Source organism: Cavia porcellus, unplaced genomic scaffold, assembly GCF_034190915.1.
Source record: "Cavia porcellus strain 051 isolate PalLab524CR breed Dunkin Hartley unplaced genomic scaffold, mCavPor4.1 scaffold_31, whole genome shotgun sequence".
Classification (NCBI taxonomy): Eukaryota; Metazoa; Chordata; class Mammalia; order Rodentia; family Caviidae; genus Cavia; species Cavia porcellus.
The window spans coordinates 28,162,146-28,177,701 of record NW_026947514.1 but is presented as its reverse complement, the minus strand read 5'-3'; the positions used below and the strand labels follow the sequence as shown (position 1 = coordinate 28,177,701).

Sequence of the window (15,556 nt, the reverse complement as noted above, 5' to 3'; positions counted from 1 at the left end):
AATTCTAGCTACTGTCCAGGCTGAAGCAGAAAGAGTGAAAGTTTGAGGCCAGCAGGGCTACTTCATGAGTCCCTGTCTCAAAATAAAATAAGATAAAAGCCTCAGGGTGTAGCTTAATGCTAAGGCTTTTGCACCGCCTGCATGTGGTTCTAAGTTCAATATCTAGTACCCAGTAGAGCAAGAAAACCCAAAAACCTTAGCCTCTTCTATGGTACCGGTAGAATGGATCACTGATCTTAAAAGTGACTGGCAGAAACTGTACATGTTAGGAGTCATGAGAAAAAAAGTAACATTGGAAGTTATAAGTGTATCAGTAGTGATCACTCACACTGTGAGAGTGAGAAAAAAAGCCAAGGCAGAGCTTTGGAACTCCTATTGAACATACAGTGTAAGACAAGAGAGCATAGCCACGGGTTTAGCTCAGTGAGACAAGTGTTTGCCTGGCAAGTGTGAGGTTGTGAGTTCAACCCCCCAGTACCAAAAAACAAACAAGACAGAAGAGCCTGAAAAGAAGGAAGGAAAATGGAGGACAGTGAGGTGGTAGGCAGAAGGATAGATGAGCTCAAGACCAGGCTGGGCTACATAGTGAGTTGAAGTCCTAAAATACATAGCAAGACCCTATCTTTAAAAAACTAAACAAAAAATGGCAGATGTCTTAAGTTAGTCAACATTAATTTACATTTCTGCTTTTCTACCATGTTCAGAGTTATATGATCCCAATCCTTATGGATATTCAACCTGTGAAAATTTCCAAATCCTAATAAATTTTTATTTGTTAGACATTTTTCCCCCCTGAATTTTTTCTCCAAGTTTTAATTTATGGTGTAAATTTTTGAACAACTATGAAGGAAATGAAGTTGGGGGGGATTCTTTTTTCTGTTAGAATGGCTGTCATCAAAATAATGACAGATAAATATAGGGAAGGCTGTAGAGAAAAAGGAACCCTTGCACACCAGGTAGGAACTTAAATTAGTATAACCAGTATGGAAAATGGTATGGAAGTTCCTTAGAAACCTAAAAACAGAAACATGATGTCAGCCAGCAATCCTGCTTGTATGTATATCCGCAGGAGTTGAAATCAGCTGTGTATATAGCTTTACACTCAATATAAACAAAGACCTATAATGAAACATATTAATCCAGAACTGTAAATTTCATTTGTTTTCCAGGCTATGTTTTTAGTTTGGGAGCACAAACCAAGGGCTTGTGCATGCAAGGCACATGCTCGGCCTCTGAGCTACATCCTCAGCCCTTTTTAAAATTTTATTTTGACATAGAGCCTCGCCAAGTTGTGCACGTTGGCCTCCAACTCACAAGTCTTCCTGCCCCAGCCTCTTGAGTAGCCAGGATTTACACATGTGCACTGTTGTGCTTTCCAAGCTGTTTTATTTCCCCTTTTATTACTCACCAGCACTATTATATACGTGGTACAAAAGTTAAGAAGTCACTCCCCCCAAAATAATTTAAAACTTAGAGCCTATTGTTGAATTAATATTCATTGTATAGCTATAATTTTTTAAGGAAAAATACTGATTTCTGCCATCTAAAATGTCTATATTCTAAAATATAGTCTAAATGGATATATTCTATAATGTCCAAATGTCAATGAGTGATTATTAGTTATGCCAAGTGTCAGTGCTCTGTTTCTCAGTTTGCTGGTTACTTTTAGAACTTAAAGCTATTCCTGTACTTCTCTGAGACAGATTCTGTATTTATAGAATGAGAATGATTGTACTCCCATATGGGTGCTAGGTATAATTATTATTATTGTTTTTGTTGTGATTATATTGTTTTGTTTTGTTTTATTTTATTTGAGACAGGATCTCGTAATGTAGTTCAGGGTGGCCTTGAAATCACTATGTAGTCCAGACTGGCTATAAATTTGTGGCCATGTTTCTGCCTCAACCTTTCAAGTGTACCACCATGCATGGCTTTATTTATTTATTTTTTGTACCAGAGATCAAACTCATGACCTCACACTGTCAGACAGTCACTTACACCGCTGAGCCAATTCCCTGGTCCAACCGTGCATGGTTTTAAGGTGCTAGATATTAGAGGATATTAAGTACATGTCAAAACAGGGAGCTCCTTGTAAATGGGTGCTATATAAAACTATGGTGTTTTTGCTTTTACTAGATGATACTTCAAATCATACTAACTCCTCCAAGGAGGTTACTTCCTCAGCTGTATTGAGAAGCCTTCAGGTAAATGTGGGCCCAGACGGAGAAGAGACGAGGGCTCAGACTGTACAGAAGTCTCCAGAGTTTTTATCCACTCCAGAGTCTCCTAGCTTGTTACAAGATCTACAGCCAAGTGATAGCACTTCTTTTATTCTTCTTAATCTAACAAGAGCAGGTAGGTATGCTTTCCCTTTTCCAAACTGTCCATGTTTAACAAAAAATTGTGGATGACCATATGTAAATCATAATTAAAATGCAAAGAAACTATCATTTGATTATTTTGAAGAAATGATGTGATCTGGTGACCAGTTGAATTTGTACAGGAAGAGGGAAGATTCTAAGATGACTCTAACAGTTCTTGTTTGGAAAATTAGGTAGTGCAGTTTACTGACACAGCAACACAGGGAAAGCAAGGCTTAGACAGGATGCATGCTCGTACAGTTTGTGTCATTAATGATGTGATTTTGGAGGAATGTTCAGAAGGAAATGTTGAGAGAGTTAGAAACAGGAATCTAGAGTCCAAAAGAGATCTGGTGTGAAGGAACTCATTTGGGTGCTTAGTAGTATTCAGAAAAGATATAAAACAGCAAGTGTTGATTCTTCAGGACAAATTTGAAGCAGTAACAAAAAACAGTATGTCTGGCACCCTGAAAAAAGCTGAAAGACTTAACAACAGGAATGAGCAGCTAGAAGAGAATGAAGAGAACTAGGAGAGAGTGGTGGGTGGCACGCAAAGGGAGGAAAAAATTTTAAGGAAGAAAAATTGCCGATCATGCAAATTACTACAGGTGTACTACAGGTTAGGTAAATGTGTTGGTGACGTTAACAATAGGAATTCTTGCTGCACTAGTGGAGGTAGAGGCCCTGGTTAAAGAGATGGGGAATAGGTGATAAGTGAAAAAGTTGATATAGTTTAGAAGGTACACTTGCTCAAGGAACTTAACTTTGAAGGAACAGGTAAGAAAGTAATCATTAGAAAAGTACTTGAGGTTTTCTGTTCTCTGGAAAATGAAGAGATGAACTAAAACTTTTAAAGGTATAAGAAAAAACTGGTCAATAGAGAGGTCTAGACTTAGATAGGAGAAGATGTAAGTGAAGGACCCAGGAGGGGATGACTGATCATGGGGTTGTGACACTAAGGGTGAGGTTGGCCTGGTTTCAAGAAGGACAGCTTAGCCTTCGAAACAAGAGGAGACAAGGTAACAACCAGCCTATGAGGTCAGAGTAGAAAAGTGATAGCCTAATCATCTGCAAGAACAGAAACTCAAGGTGAAAAGCAAAGATCTAAAGTAGTTAATCAGGACATGGGTACTTCAAGTCCTATTGATTCTGGGCCAGGTCAAACAAAGGATTACTTGTTGGCTAACTTTCATATGTTTTCTTATTTCTTCAAGGTCTGGGCTCTTCTGCTGAGCACTTAGTGTTTGTACAAGATGAAGCAGAGGATTCAGGGAACGATTTCCTCTCCAATGAGAGCACAGACAGTAGCATTCCATGGTTCCTCCGAGTTCAGGAGTTGGCCCATGACAGTTTGATTGCTGCTACTCGTGCACAGTTGGCAAAGAATGCAAAAACCAGCAGTAATGGTGAGACTCATGGTGTATTCCTCTCGTTCTCTGCATAGAGATTTTAGTAGTATAATAGCTATATTTTGGGTTGCATATGATTCAGTTTCTGTTGTTGAGATTGGGAGGCTAGAAATGTGTAAGTTGTTTGTCTTATTTTGTGTAAAATAACTTAACCTTGCTGGATTTTTGTGCAGAATCCACCAAGGCAGTATTCTGAATTCTCAGTTCAAAGTAATATACAGAGCACTTTTTCCCCCAGTACTGGTATGGAACCCAGGGCTTTCATACCCCAGCCCTTTTTTATTTTTTGAGACAAGGTCTTGTTAACTTGACACATTGCTTAGACTAGATTCAAACTTGCAATTCACCTGTCATATAGTCGTGTGCCACTGTGCCTGGCTCAGAGTAACTTTTAAAGAGCAACTCTAAAAACACGGATCCTGGGTTTATCTTGAACTGCTTTTATTACAACAGTCCTCAAGTATGTAAAAACAAATTCTTTGTTAAATTTTTGTATTTAGAGTTTTATTAACAAAAAACTGCAAAACCAATGAAATACAATTAATATAAAGTTAGTTTGGCAGATGATGTTTCACTGCAATTATAACTGCCACTTGCGGCAATTTTACAATTACCTATGGTAGATTTTGTCCTGTTTTATTTCATTTAAGCATCCCTGTACCTTCTCTGTGCCACTCTAGTCTGTTCCAGTAATTTTCAAAATATATCCCTGGCTTATCCATATCACCTGGCAACTTAGAAATGCTTCTACCTCAGACCTACTAAATTAACTTGGTTCTGATATGTGTTGAAGCTTGAGGTCCATGCTGTATTCAAACAACTCCCAAGCCAACACAAAATGTTTGCTCATATAACATGCCATTAATACTATTTGTTTTAGGTCTGCCTCTACCTCTCATTATCCTGTGGCAGCTAGATTAGTACTGACAGTACTAATGTCAGTAGTAATGTTGGTTCAACACTAACATTATCACATTAGCTTATACTCTAAAATCTTATGTCAGCACATAGCAATTTGGAGTTCACATAGATGATCTTCTCTACTGTGTTTTATGAATATTTTTAAAATTGCTACTCAAATGAAAATGAAAAACTAAAAAGTTTCTCATGGAGAAGTTAAGGATCCTACAGATTTTAGTATCTTAGTGTTGTTCTCTGCAGAGATGAAATTCTAAACTTCCTTCAGTTTTTAAATTAATTCATTCAGTCTGTATCTGTTGTAATTATGCCTAGAATGGTTTATTTTGCTATTTGGGGAAGATTCTGTCTGAGATCCTATTTCCATTTTTTACTTGGCATTCAGGAAGTAGGTGCTGTATTTGCTAGTGAGAAACAGCACAGAGAAGGAATTTGAGATTTAGAATCTGGAATCTTAAAATTCAAACCTGGCATCATAGTAGCTCCCTGCCTTGGGCAGTTGAAGCTTTTCTTAGCTTTAGTTTCCTTAATGAGCAAAACACAGCAATCCAGGTAGTTTGCCTGCATAGGTTTTTTGGGAATTAAATAAGATTCTTTATAGGAAACTGGGAACTACTTTATTATCAATAAGCATTATATAAATGTTTTACTCTAAAAATGTATTACTTTGCCAGTTTAACAATATCTTACATTCCTGAATATAAAGCAAGCCCAAACCAGGCATGGTGGCACACGCCTGTAACCCCAATACTCAGGAGGCTTTAGGAGAAAGATCTCTGTGAGTTTGAAGCCAACCTGGATTACAAAGCGAGATTAAGGCTACCCTGAACTACAAAGCAAGATCCCCATCTCAAAAAAAAAGTGAGACCAAATATGAGATTAAAATGCAATTCTATGGGCCAGGGATTTAGCTCAGCAGCATCAGTGCCTGCCTGGGTTGTGAGTTCAATCCCTGGCACCAAAAAAAAAAAAAATGCAGTTCTAGGGTCAAGCTGCTTTATGCATCACTGGTGGTGGGAGAAAAAAGAAATTAAAAAAAAAAGTTTCCATTTTCCTAATGAGATGATGTCCCTACTTTTTTTTGCTTCTAATTTAGCTATACAAATGTTTAAATGTGTTTTGATGTATAAATAAATGAACATAAATTACCATCTAAAAATTTTATTCTACATAATTTTATTGGTAGAATTTTATTCTACAAACTTTCCATTAGAAATAAATTAACTAATGCTAAGGTAGATAGGAAATTCTTTATGAGAATTTACTCATACAAAATATATCACCTTAATAATACTTTTTACTCACAGGAATTGAATGATTTTATTGAATAGTTAATCCTTGTTAACAGATACCTTAGTTGTCATTTTGTGAGTCCTCTATCAGTTTTTCAGAGCACATCATCTTCACTTCTAAGTTGCTTAAAATACAGAAATAATTTTGTTTATGATACTGTATGTCAGGTTAACAGAGACTTTTAGCCTTTGTAAGTAGGTTTTATAAATACAGTTTTATTGCATAATGGCCATATCCATTAATTGCTAATCGTTTATAGTTACTACTTTGGCAAAGTTGAATGCTTGTGCCTGAGACCATGTGACTCTAAAGGCTGAAAATATTTACTCTCTGGCTCTACATAGAAAAAGTTTGCTTACCTCTACAATATATGACATTTTCAGCAGAAATTTTATCTCAAATGCAAAGACCTATTCAAATAATGAGGGTCTTTAAAAGTACTTAGTGTTGTTCAATGCTTGTAAGTATGTTAAGTGTGAATTTTAAAAAATCTTTTAAAATCAGATAACCTCTGACTATCCAAAATGGTCATTAATTGAGCTTATTGTGAGCAACTCTGTCTTCTCTAATCAATTCTTAGGTGTTTTTTTTGTTTTGTTTTGTTTTTGTTTTTGTTTTTCCTTTTTATTGGTACCAGGGATTGAACTCACGACTGCCTGCTTGCAAGGCAGGTGCTTATGCCGCTGAGCTAAATCCCCAGCCCCCAATTCTTAGTTTTTAAAAACTAAGAATAAAGTTGGTAAATAACTGAAGGAAGCATCTTTTAAATGAGTGCTTGTTTAAGAAACTAAATACAAGGCAACTCACTTTTTCCTGAGGGAATTTTTTTTAAATACAATACAGTACTGGAGATTGAACTCAGGGCCTTCACACTGAGCTACAAGTCCAGTCATTGATTGACTTATTGATTGATTAATTGATTGGGTCTTGCTAAGATGCCAAGTTTCCCAGGCTGAGTTCAAGTTTATGTTTGTCTTGCTTCAGCCTCTCAAAGTGCTTGTATAACAGGCATTCACCACCATCCTAGTCTTGATTCTTGCCTCAGTGTCCTGAAGTAGCTGGGATTCAAAGGTGTGCAGCCATACCTGACTAGGGGATTTTTTTTAGGGAAAAAATGATGGCCCTAGAGTTGAGCATATACTGTATTGGTAATCGTCATTGTTGGAGAGGAGGTATTGCTGTAATTTCTTTGCCATCCTTATTCTATATGTATTCATCTTTTTGTGGTTCATGATTGTATAAATGTTCTTTTTTAATATCTTAAGGTATATTCAAAATGAAGTATACAGAGCTGTTCACTGATTTTTAAGTCTCAGAATCACATAAGGTTTCTACAAATTTTCCATTAGAAATAAATTAACTGTAACACTAAGGTAGGTAGGAAATTCTGTCATGTTTAAATTGTACCTGTGTGTATGCAGTGGCCCAGGATCAAACCAACCACCTTGTGCATGCCAGGCAAGTGTTGTACTATTGAGCTACACCCCCAGCACGCTATTAAACAAAAATTTTAAAAATTGGAATAGTATTAAAAAAGAAAAAGTTAATAATAACTTGCAGAAGCCATCCTAGATTCTGCCCTGAGCTCAAAGCAGTTTGTTTTATGTCTAGAATTTGGTAAAATAGCAAGGAAAATGTAAAACTGAAAGACAAGATAGAAATTTTTTTTTTTTCTTCTAAGAAGCAAGGTTTATTTAACTCACAGTTTGCAAAGGTTTCAGTCCATAATTGGCTGATTTCAGAGCAGGGTGGCAGTTGGCAGAGGGGTAACAGTAAATGGCAGTGGAGGACAGCAAAAGCAGTAAGGGAGAAGAGAGAGATGGGAGAGGGGTTAAGTAGAAACTATCTTAAACAATACTTTGATGCCAGAGTGTGATAAGTACAACATATATGTCCTTGGCTGTTCTTGGCTTTTGAGAGGGTAAAATTTGAAAATGTAAATCTTATTCCTAAGTTACCCTATGTAGTGAAATAAACTCTGTATGCTCATAGTGGAATTAATAAGTCATTTTCTCTATTGATGTCCAACTGCGTCTTAAAATGAAGGAAGACTGCCTTCTGTCACTGTCTGAGGAATTTCAAGAAAGTAAAGGAAGCTGGCTCTGGGTAGTGCATGCCTGTAATCCTAGCACCTTGGGAGCCAGAGGCAGAAAATTCAAAAGTGCAAGCCCAGCCTGGGAATTTATCGACACCCTGCCTCAAAATTTACAAATAATTAAAAGGGGCTAAAGCTGGGCATGTTGTCACACACCTGTAATTCCAGCACTCAGGAAGCTGAGGCAAGAGGATCTTGGTGAGTTCAAGGCCAGCCTGGGCTACAAAGTCAGTTCAAGGCCAGCTTGAACCATCTGGTGAGTTAAACCCTGTCTTAAAAAAGGCCAAAAAATAAAATAAAATAAAATAAAATAAAATGAGCTAGGGATGTAGCTCAGTGTGAAGGCTCTGAGTTCAGTCTCCAGTAGTCTCCTCCACACCGCACACAGAGTGCAGGGAGAAACACCACTTGTTAATCTTTAACTTACATACATTTTAAGTATGTATTTATTAATTGAGATAGGGTCTTACTATGTAGTTCAGTCTGGTCTTAGACTAACTGTGTAGTATCATGTTGGCCTCAAACTCATGGCAGTTCTCCAGTCTCAGTTTCCCAAGTGCTAGGATTATAGGCATGTGCCACCACACCCAGCTTCTTACATAAAAGTTTTAATTAATTGATTTCACTTTTTTTACATGGTACTCAGGATTGAACCTAGGGCATTTGCTCTGAACGATGGTCCACTTTAACAGTTTTTAAAATTTTTTTGGTTTTTTTTGCATTTTATTTTTATTCTTAGTGAGGGGGTACTGGGATTTGAACCCATGACCTTGTGCTTTCCAGGCAGGCGCTTACACCACTGAGCTAAATCCCCAGCCCTTTTTTGTCTTTTTGAGACAGAGTCTCTCGGGGCTGGGGATTTAGCTCAGTGGCATAAGCACCTGCCTTGCAAGCACGAAGTCATGAGTTCAATCCCTGGTACCCATTAAAAAAAAAGAGAGACAGGATCTCTCTATACAGTTCAGGCAGGCCTTGGGCTCACTTTGTAGCCCAGGCTGGTCTCGAACTCGCAACGATCCTCCTGCCTCAACCTCCTGAGTGCTGGGATTACAGGTGTGAGCCACCACGCCCGACTAACAATTTTTAAATTTGAGACAGAGTCTCACTAAGTTGTCCAGGCTGGACTAGATTTTTCAGTCCTGCTTCTGCCTTGCAGAAATTTCAGGTGTGCTCTACCATACCCAGCTGCTTTCACTTAAATTTAATGGATGCACTATTTTTACCTCCATTTAATCTGAACAAAGCACCAGTAACTTGTTTTGTTTTGGGGGTACTGAGGATTGAATTCATGGCTTTTATACTGAGCTACATCCCTCCCTAGTCTTATTTTTGAGACAGGGCCTTTAGAATCACTTTGTTGCTCAGGCTGGTCTCAAATTTATAATCCTCCTGTGTCAACCTTCCCAAATCCTGGGATTAAATACAGTGGTACACCTGTGCTTGGCTTCTCTATTTTTTAAAAATTATTATTTATTTAATATGGTTATAAAGGGTCAGGGATATACCTCAGCGGTATAAGTGCCTGCCTGGGAAATGCAGGGTCCTGAGTTCAATTGCTAGTACCAAATAATAATAATAATAATGTTAAAAATGTAAAAATCAGCTGAATTTTTGCATTTTAAAATGCTTTATAAAACAAGATACTTTATAACAAAAGAGAGGTAGTAGAGTATGGGGCCCTGACCTAGGACCATGGATCTCCTGCTTAAGGATCTGATGAAGGAATAAAACACAGAGAAGATACGTAGTTTAGTTACAAGGGGAACTGGATGGTCAGAGTCACAGAAGAACTAAGTCCACGAGGCCTTTATTAGGTGCACAGCTTGATTGAGGGGTATGCTGGTGGGCTATACGAAGTGATGAATGTGAACCCCTGACACAAGCAAGGCTCAAGGATTTGAAGAACAAAGAATTTTTGGAAAAACACACAGGAACAGATGATCATGGTTAAGTAGTAACCTGATTATCTACTGAGACTACTGAGCTAGAAGGAATTTGGGTGAGTCAAAGTCATCAGCTGTAGTGTTTCTCTTCCTTTGAGGCACCAGGACTTCACAGACTATTTGCTGGTTTGGGCCCTGGTCTTTGGCTTGGAGATTAATTTCATCCCCATGCCAACTGTGGGCCTCATCACAACTCACTTAGGCCTAGGACAGACTCTTGATTCAATACATTTTTAGGTCAGTTTATTAACATCAATCACTGCCTGCTGTGAGCTAGCCCTCATCAGTAGAGGAAATTAGAAGATAGTTTTTATTCTCCAGAATGGCAGGAAACCACCATATTGATTTCAAAAGATGGAAACCAAGGCTTAGGATTTAGCTTAGCAGTGTAAGTACCTGCCTAGCAAGTGCAAGGTCATGAGTTCAATCCCTGGTACAAAACAAAAAAACCAAAAAGATGGAAACCTAAGAATGGGCATCTATGGGCCCAGGTTTTAGCTTAGTGACATAAGCACCTGCCTTGCAGGTGCACAGTTGTGAGTTTGATTCCTGGTACCACAAAAAAAAGAATGGGCATCTATGATAGAAATCAGCCAGAAGCTCACACTAAGTCAGAATGATCACACCTCCTTAAAATACAGGGTTTTGTTGCCTGAACTTCAAGTCTTCTCTGTCATATCCCATTTTGGTTGTTGATTTACCTGCTTCCCTGCTTTTACAAATCTGTAAAATTCAAAATAGATTTAATTTTGTTTGAGATGTTTGGTAAGGAGCCATTTTGGGTATTTCCTGTATCTGTCGAAGAGGCCTGCCCAGATGTGTGAAACAGAAAAGAGTTGGGGAAAGTGAAGATAGATATTTGATTAATGATCACTAGGAGTGAATTACAGGTGCTTTATTGTTTGAACCTAAGTATCTGAGCAAGGTCCTTCCCTGGATTATAAATATGTGACTGTGTTATAGGAGAAAATGTCCACCTCGGTTCTGCTGATGGGCAACCCAAAGATTCCGGACCCCTTCCTCAAGTGGAAAAGAAGCTCAAGTGTACTGTTGAAGGATGTGATCGGACATTTGTGTGGCCTGCTCACTTCAAGTATCACCTCAAAACTCATCGGTGAGCAATTCTGAGGTCTCATATTTGGAGCTTGAGAACAGTGATGCTCCCTGAGAAACTTGTCTCCCAAATTGACGAATTACAGGAAAGCAGAGACTAAAGCTAACTTCTGGTTAAGATGTGTTTCTTTGGCTTTTTATTCTTGTCCTAGTGATAGGGATCAAACCTAGGGCCTCACGCATGTTGGACAAATGCTGTGAGCTATATATACTCAGCCTTTCTTTCTTTCATTGGTCCGTTCATTCTTGGTACTGGGAATTGAACTCACAGCCTCACACTTACCAGGCAGGCAGTTAAACCCCTGAGCTAAATCCCCAGTGCCTTCTTTTATTTTTTAATAAAAAGATACTCACTGTATTATTTACCCTATTCTTTTTTTTTGGTACTGGGGATTGAACTCACGACCTCATAATTGTGAGGCAGGCGCTTATGCCACTAAGCTAAATCCCTGGCCTTATTTACCCTATTCTTGATAAAATGTTTCAGTGTGATTGTTGACACTTAAATGTCTCCACATTCTCAAACTCATAAGAGTTTTAAAAAACCTTATATAAAAACAGAAACAAAAAAGTAAATAAGTGTAAATAAGTAAATATGTCCATAATGACAGTTACTCAGAAGGTTGAGGCAGGAGAATCACAATTTCTAGAGGGCAGGCTGGACAACTTAGCACAACCCTGTCTCAAAATAAAAAGAGCTGGGAATGTGATTCAGTGATAGAGCACTTCCTAGTTAGTATGTGAAAGCCTTGAGGTCAATCCCCAGTACCTCCAACAAAATAAAAGAAAAATACATAAGCCTGGGCTTCCATGCCAAACCTGTGAAATAAATATGGGGAGTGGGGTGCTATAATTTTAAGGAGCTCTTCAAGGTATTCTTATATATCCAGGTTTGAAATTTACTGTCTGCCTTGAGAGATGAGTTTTGACTTCTCAGCTCACCAAAGGTATTTCCAGGTACTGCTACTTACATGATTGTTTTTGCAGAAATGACCGCTCCTTCATCTGCCCTGCAGAAGGCTGTGGAAAAAGCTTCTATGTGCTGCAGAGGCTGAAGGTGCACATGAGGACACACAATGGGGAGAAGCCCTTCATGTGCCCTGAGTCCAGCTGTGGTAAGCAGTTCACTACAGCTGGAAACCTCAAGAATCACCTGCGCATCCATACAGGTGTGTGCAGCCCTGCGTTCCCTGGCAGTTTCCTTGTCTCAGCAGTTGTTTGCCTTTCCATAGAAGTGAAGATACTGGGTTGTTGCTAGAACACTGAGATGTGATTGATTTTTAAAATGTGTCATTATACTTTTCAATTCATAGAATAACATTTATTAAACTTCACCTCTGTGTGAGGAATGGACAGTGCTGATTTCTGTCCATGGGAGCCTAATGTGTAGGAAGAAATATGAAATTTTCTTAGATAATAATAATGAGATAGGGACAAAATCAGTCTGTTTTCAAATCTCTGAATAGTGCATTATTGTATTTTGGGCAGTAACATTTATTGAGTCTCACACAGAAAATACAGAGCACTAAATGGGATAAGGTGGGGAAAATACTTAAGGTGTAATTTTTTACTTTGAGAAGTTTGCTTTCTTGTTACGAGCCTCAGCAGCCTATCAGTATCAAAGGAGCAAAATAAAAATTTCTTACCTCTTAGTTTAAGAATCTAAAGTTGGGCTGAGGATGTAGTTCAATGGCACAGCACCTCCGTGGCAATTGTGAGGCTGTAAGTTAGATTCCCAGAAAAAAAAGAATCTAAAGTTGATTTTCCAATCCACTTATTATTAATAAGCATACACAGTCTGATCAAAACTTAATCACCGAACCCAAATGATCATCTGAGGATATATAATTATTCCCTGTGCTCTTGCCATTTTGTCTTTGTTCATTTTTTCTTCGCTAAAATAATAGCAGGTACAGTTAAAAGGTACTTAAAAAGTATATCCTGAGCTGAAGGTACAGTTCTAGGGGTTTTTTGTTTGTTTGTTTGTTTGTTTTTGGTGCTAGGTGTTAAGTCTGGTAGATACACGTATTCTCTGAATATATTTTGGGGCAGAATAGTTTTCTATTTTTAGCTCACTCTTGAAAGAGTAAATTATACTTTCTCCAAAAAAGCAATCTGAATAAACATGTAAGCAAGCCATCTAGCTAAATAGCTAAGAAGAGTTACTATGGCCTATTGTTAAATTTCAGTGACCTTTTCATGCTTATGCTGCTTGTCATCTTTGTATCATTTGAAAACATTGAACATCTTTACTTTCTTTTTACTTTCTGCTCCTTTTCTCCCTTTATTTTAACTTTTGCTAGCGCTTATCTCTTTTGTTAGTCTCCTAATTGCTCACTAATTTCGAGAATCCGCGGCTTCAATTGAATTATTTCTGCTGGAAACCTCATAGATCTAAATTTCAATCACAATACAATGAAAACATTTTTTGGGCACATTATATGCCACCCAGATGTTTATTATCTCCTTTAATCTTTAAGATAACAGTAAGTACTGTACTTATTGATGAATAAATAGAATATTAGAATTAAGTATACTGCCCAACACCACAGAATTTTTTTTTTTTTTTTTTTTTTGGTACTGGGGATTGAACCCAAGCCTTTTACACAGAACTACATCTGTAGCCCTTTTTTATTATTAATTTTGAGATGTGGTCTTGCTAAATTGCCCAAGCTGTGCTCAATTTTGTATCTTTCTTCCTCATTCTCCGGGAGTGCATGGTGAGTGCCACCATGTCTACCTGGATGGCTATATGTATGTATGTTTGTGTCTTTTGCAGGACAAAAGGTTGAACCCATCTATAGCCCTTATTTTCATTTTTCTTCTTTACCCTCAGATTCTTTTTTTTTTTTTTTTTTTGTACCGGGAATTGAAGTCACGACTTCGTGTTTGCCAAGCAGGCACTTACGCCACTGAGCTAAACCCCCTAGCCCACTTGCTGTTTGTTTTTTTGAGACAGAGTCTTGCTATGTAGTGCAGGCTGGCCGTGAACTCAGTGTGTAGCTAAGGTGGCCTTGAACCTCCTGCCTCAGCTTCCTGAGTGCTGGGGTTACTAATGTGCTCTACTGAGACTACTTAAAGCTGCCAATTTTCGTGGTTACTATGTGTCAGGAACTGTGATGAATATTTATAAATTTTTTATGTATCTCATTTAACACTCAAAATTGTCTTTTGAGATTATATTATCTATTTCATAGATCAAAAATTTATTGTTAGAGAGGTTAAATATCTTCCTCATGCTAATAAGTGGTGGTACCAGGGTTTGAACTGTGGGTTGATTCTGAAGCCCATTTGAACTCTTATGCTGCATTACATTTTGAATGTCCTATTCCTACTCTGTGTCTCTTTTCTTGAAAAAATCATAATCCTCTCAGTTTCCAAACCAGGAAGTCCTGCCTTGTAGGCCATCCTAATGTAGAGATGTCATACTACTAGATCCTGAGGTGGGGTCTTTTTCTAAATCCTCATATTTCTTAAATTCTTCAGTTCCATCTTATTAAACACTGACCTTAGTATTAAAATGTGTTCTTGTCCTAACATTTATTCTGTCATGTATTAATATTATGTTTATTGACTCAGAAACTCTTGAGTGCCAAGTCTTCTAGGGATTGGTGTATCCAAATAGGCATTAGAAAAAGTTACAAGAGATTTAGGATAGCTCAGTGGTAGAACTCATGCTTAGCATGTGTGGGCCCTGGGTTTGATCTCTGCCACCAAATAAAACAAAAAAAGCTACAGACCAGTGCGAAGCCTAGCATTTATCTGTGTGGTACAGTATAAAAGAACAGTATAGTTTATACAACAGTGCTGCTGTTCCTGCTATACCTGGCTTCTGTGTTGCTACCTCACTTGCCACATTTTGAATTACCTCAGGCACTCTCAGTTTCAAGCCTCTGCTCACATTATTCCTAGTGGCTTATATTCTTTTCCATCCTTCTCATCTTTTAAGACCAGCTAAAGCTCAGCTACTCTCAAAAAATTACTACAGTTGAAGTTACTCTCCTTCTTAATGCTTATGTAGGAACTTGTGTTGTAGTTATTTATAAATATATTTTCCTCCTACTAGTCTGATCCTTAGAAGAGAGTCTGCAACTTTGATTTTTTTTTTCTACCTTTGTTTTTTCAAATGGTGCTGGGGTTGAACCCAGGGCTTCAGACATGCTATGTATAAGCTCTATGATTAAGCTATACCCCCAGACCCTTGCTCTTAAATTTATTTATTTATTTTGCAGTCCTGGAGGTTGAAGGTAAAGCCTTGTATATGCTACATTGAGCTACACTTTCAGCTCTTTTTTGGTTTGAGTCAGTATCTCACTAAATTTCCCTGGCTTTAACTCCGTGATCCTTCTGCCAGAAGTTCCAAGTAGGTGAAATTACAGGTGTGCATCACCCACTTAGGTAACTTTTTATTTTGAAGTAATTGCA

At 37.9% G+C, this 15,556-nt stretch overlaps 2 protein-coding genes across 5 annotated transcripts in view; one reads left to right on the top strand and one right to left on the bottom strand.

Annotated features, from left to right (window-relative positions):
* Znf410 (zinc finger protein 410) overlaps positions 1–15,556 on the top strand; it is a 35,963-nt gene that overhangs the window by 6,326 nt on the left and 14,081 nt on the right. For all 4 annotated transcript variants that reach the window (XR_010044832.1, XM_003472409.5, XM_013155297.3 and 1 more), the window contains exons 4-7: positions 2,137–2,355; positions 3,575–3,766; positions 10,982–11,132; positions 12,119–12,300. Coding sequence is in view for 3 of the 4 variants with exons in the window: in XM_003472409.5 (XP_003472457.1) it covers positions 2,137–2,355; positions 3,575–3,766; positions 10,982–11,132; positions 12,119–12,300 (744 nt within the window). In the remaining variant the exon portion in view is untranslated. The remainder of the gene's footprint in view (positions 1–2,136; positions 2,356–3,574; positions 3,767–10,981; positions 11,133–12,118; positions 12,301–15,556) is intronic.
* Fam161b (FAM161 centrosomal protein B) overlaps positions 11,502–15,556 on the bottom strand; it is a 33,457-nt gene continuing 29,402 nt past the window's right edge. Inside the window, exon 9 of the mRNA XM_063241001.1 lies at positions 11,502–12,851. Coding sequence (XP_063097071.1) covers positions 12,818–12,851 — 34 coding nt within the window. The 3' untranslated portion in view covers positions 11,502–12,817. The remainder of the gene's footprint in view (positions 12,852–15,556) is intronic.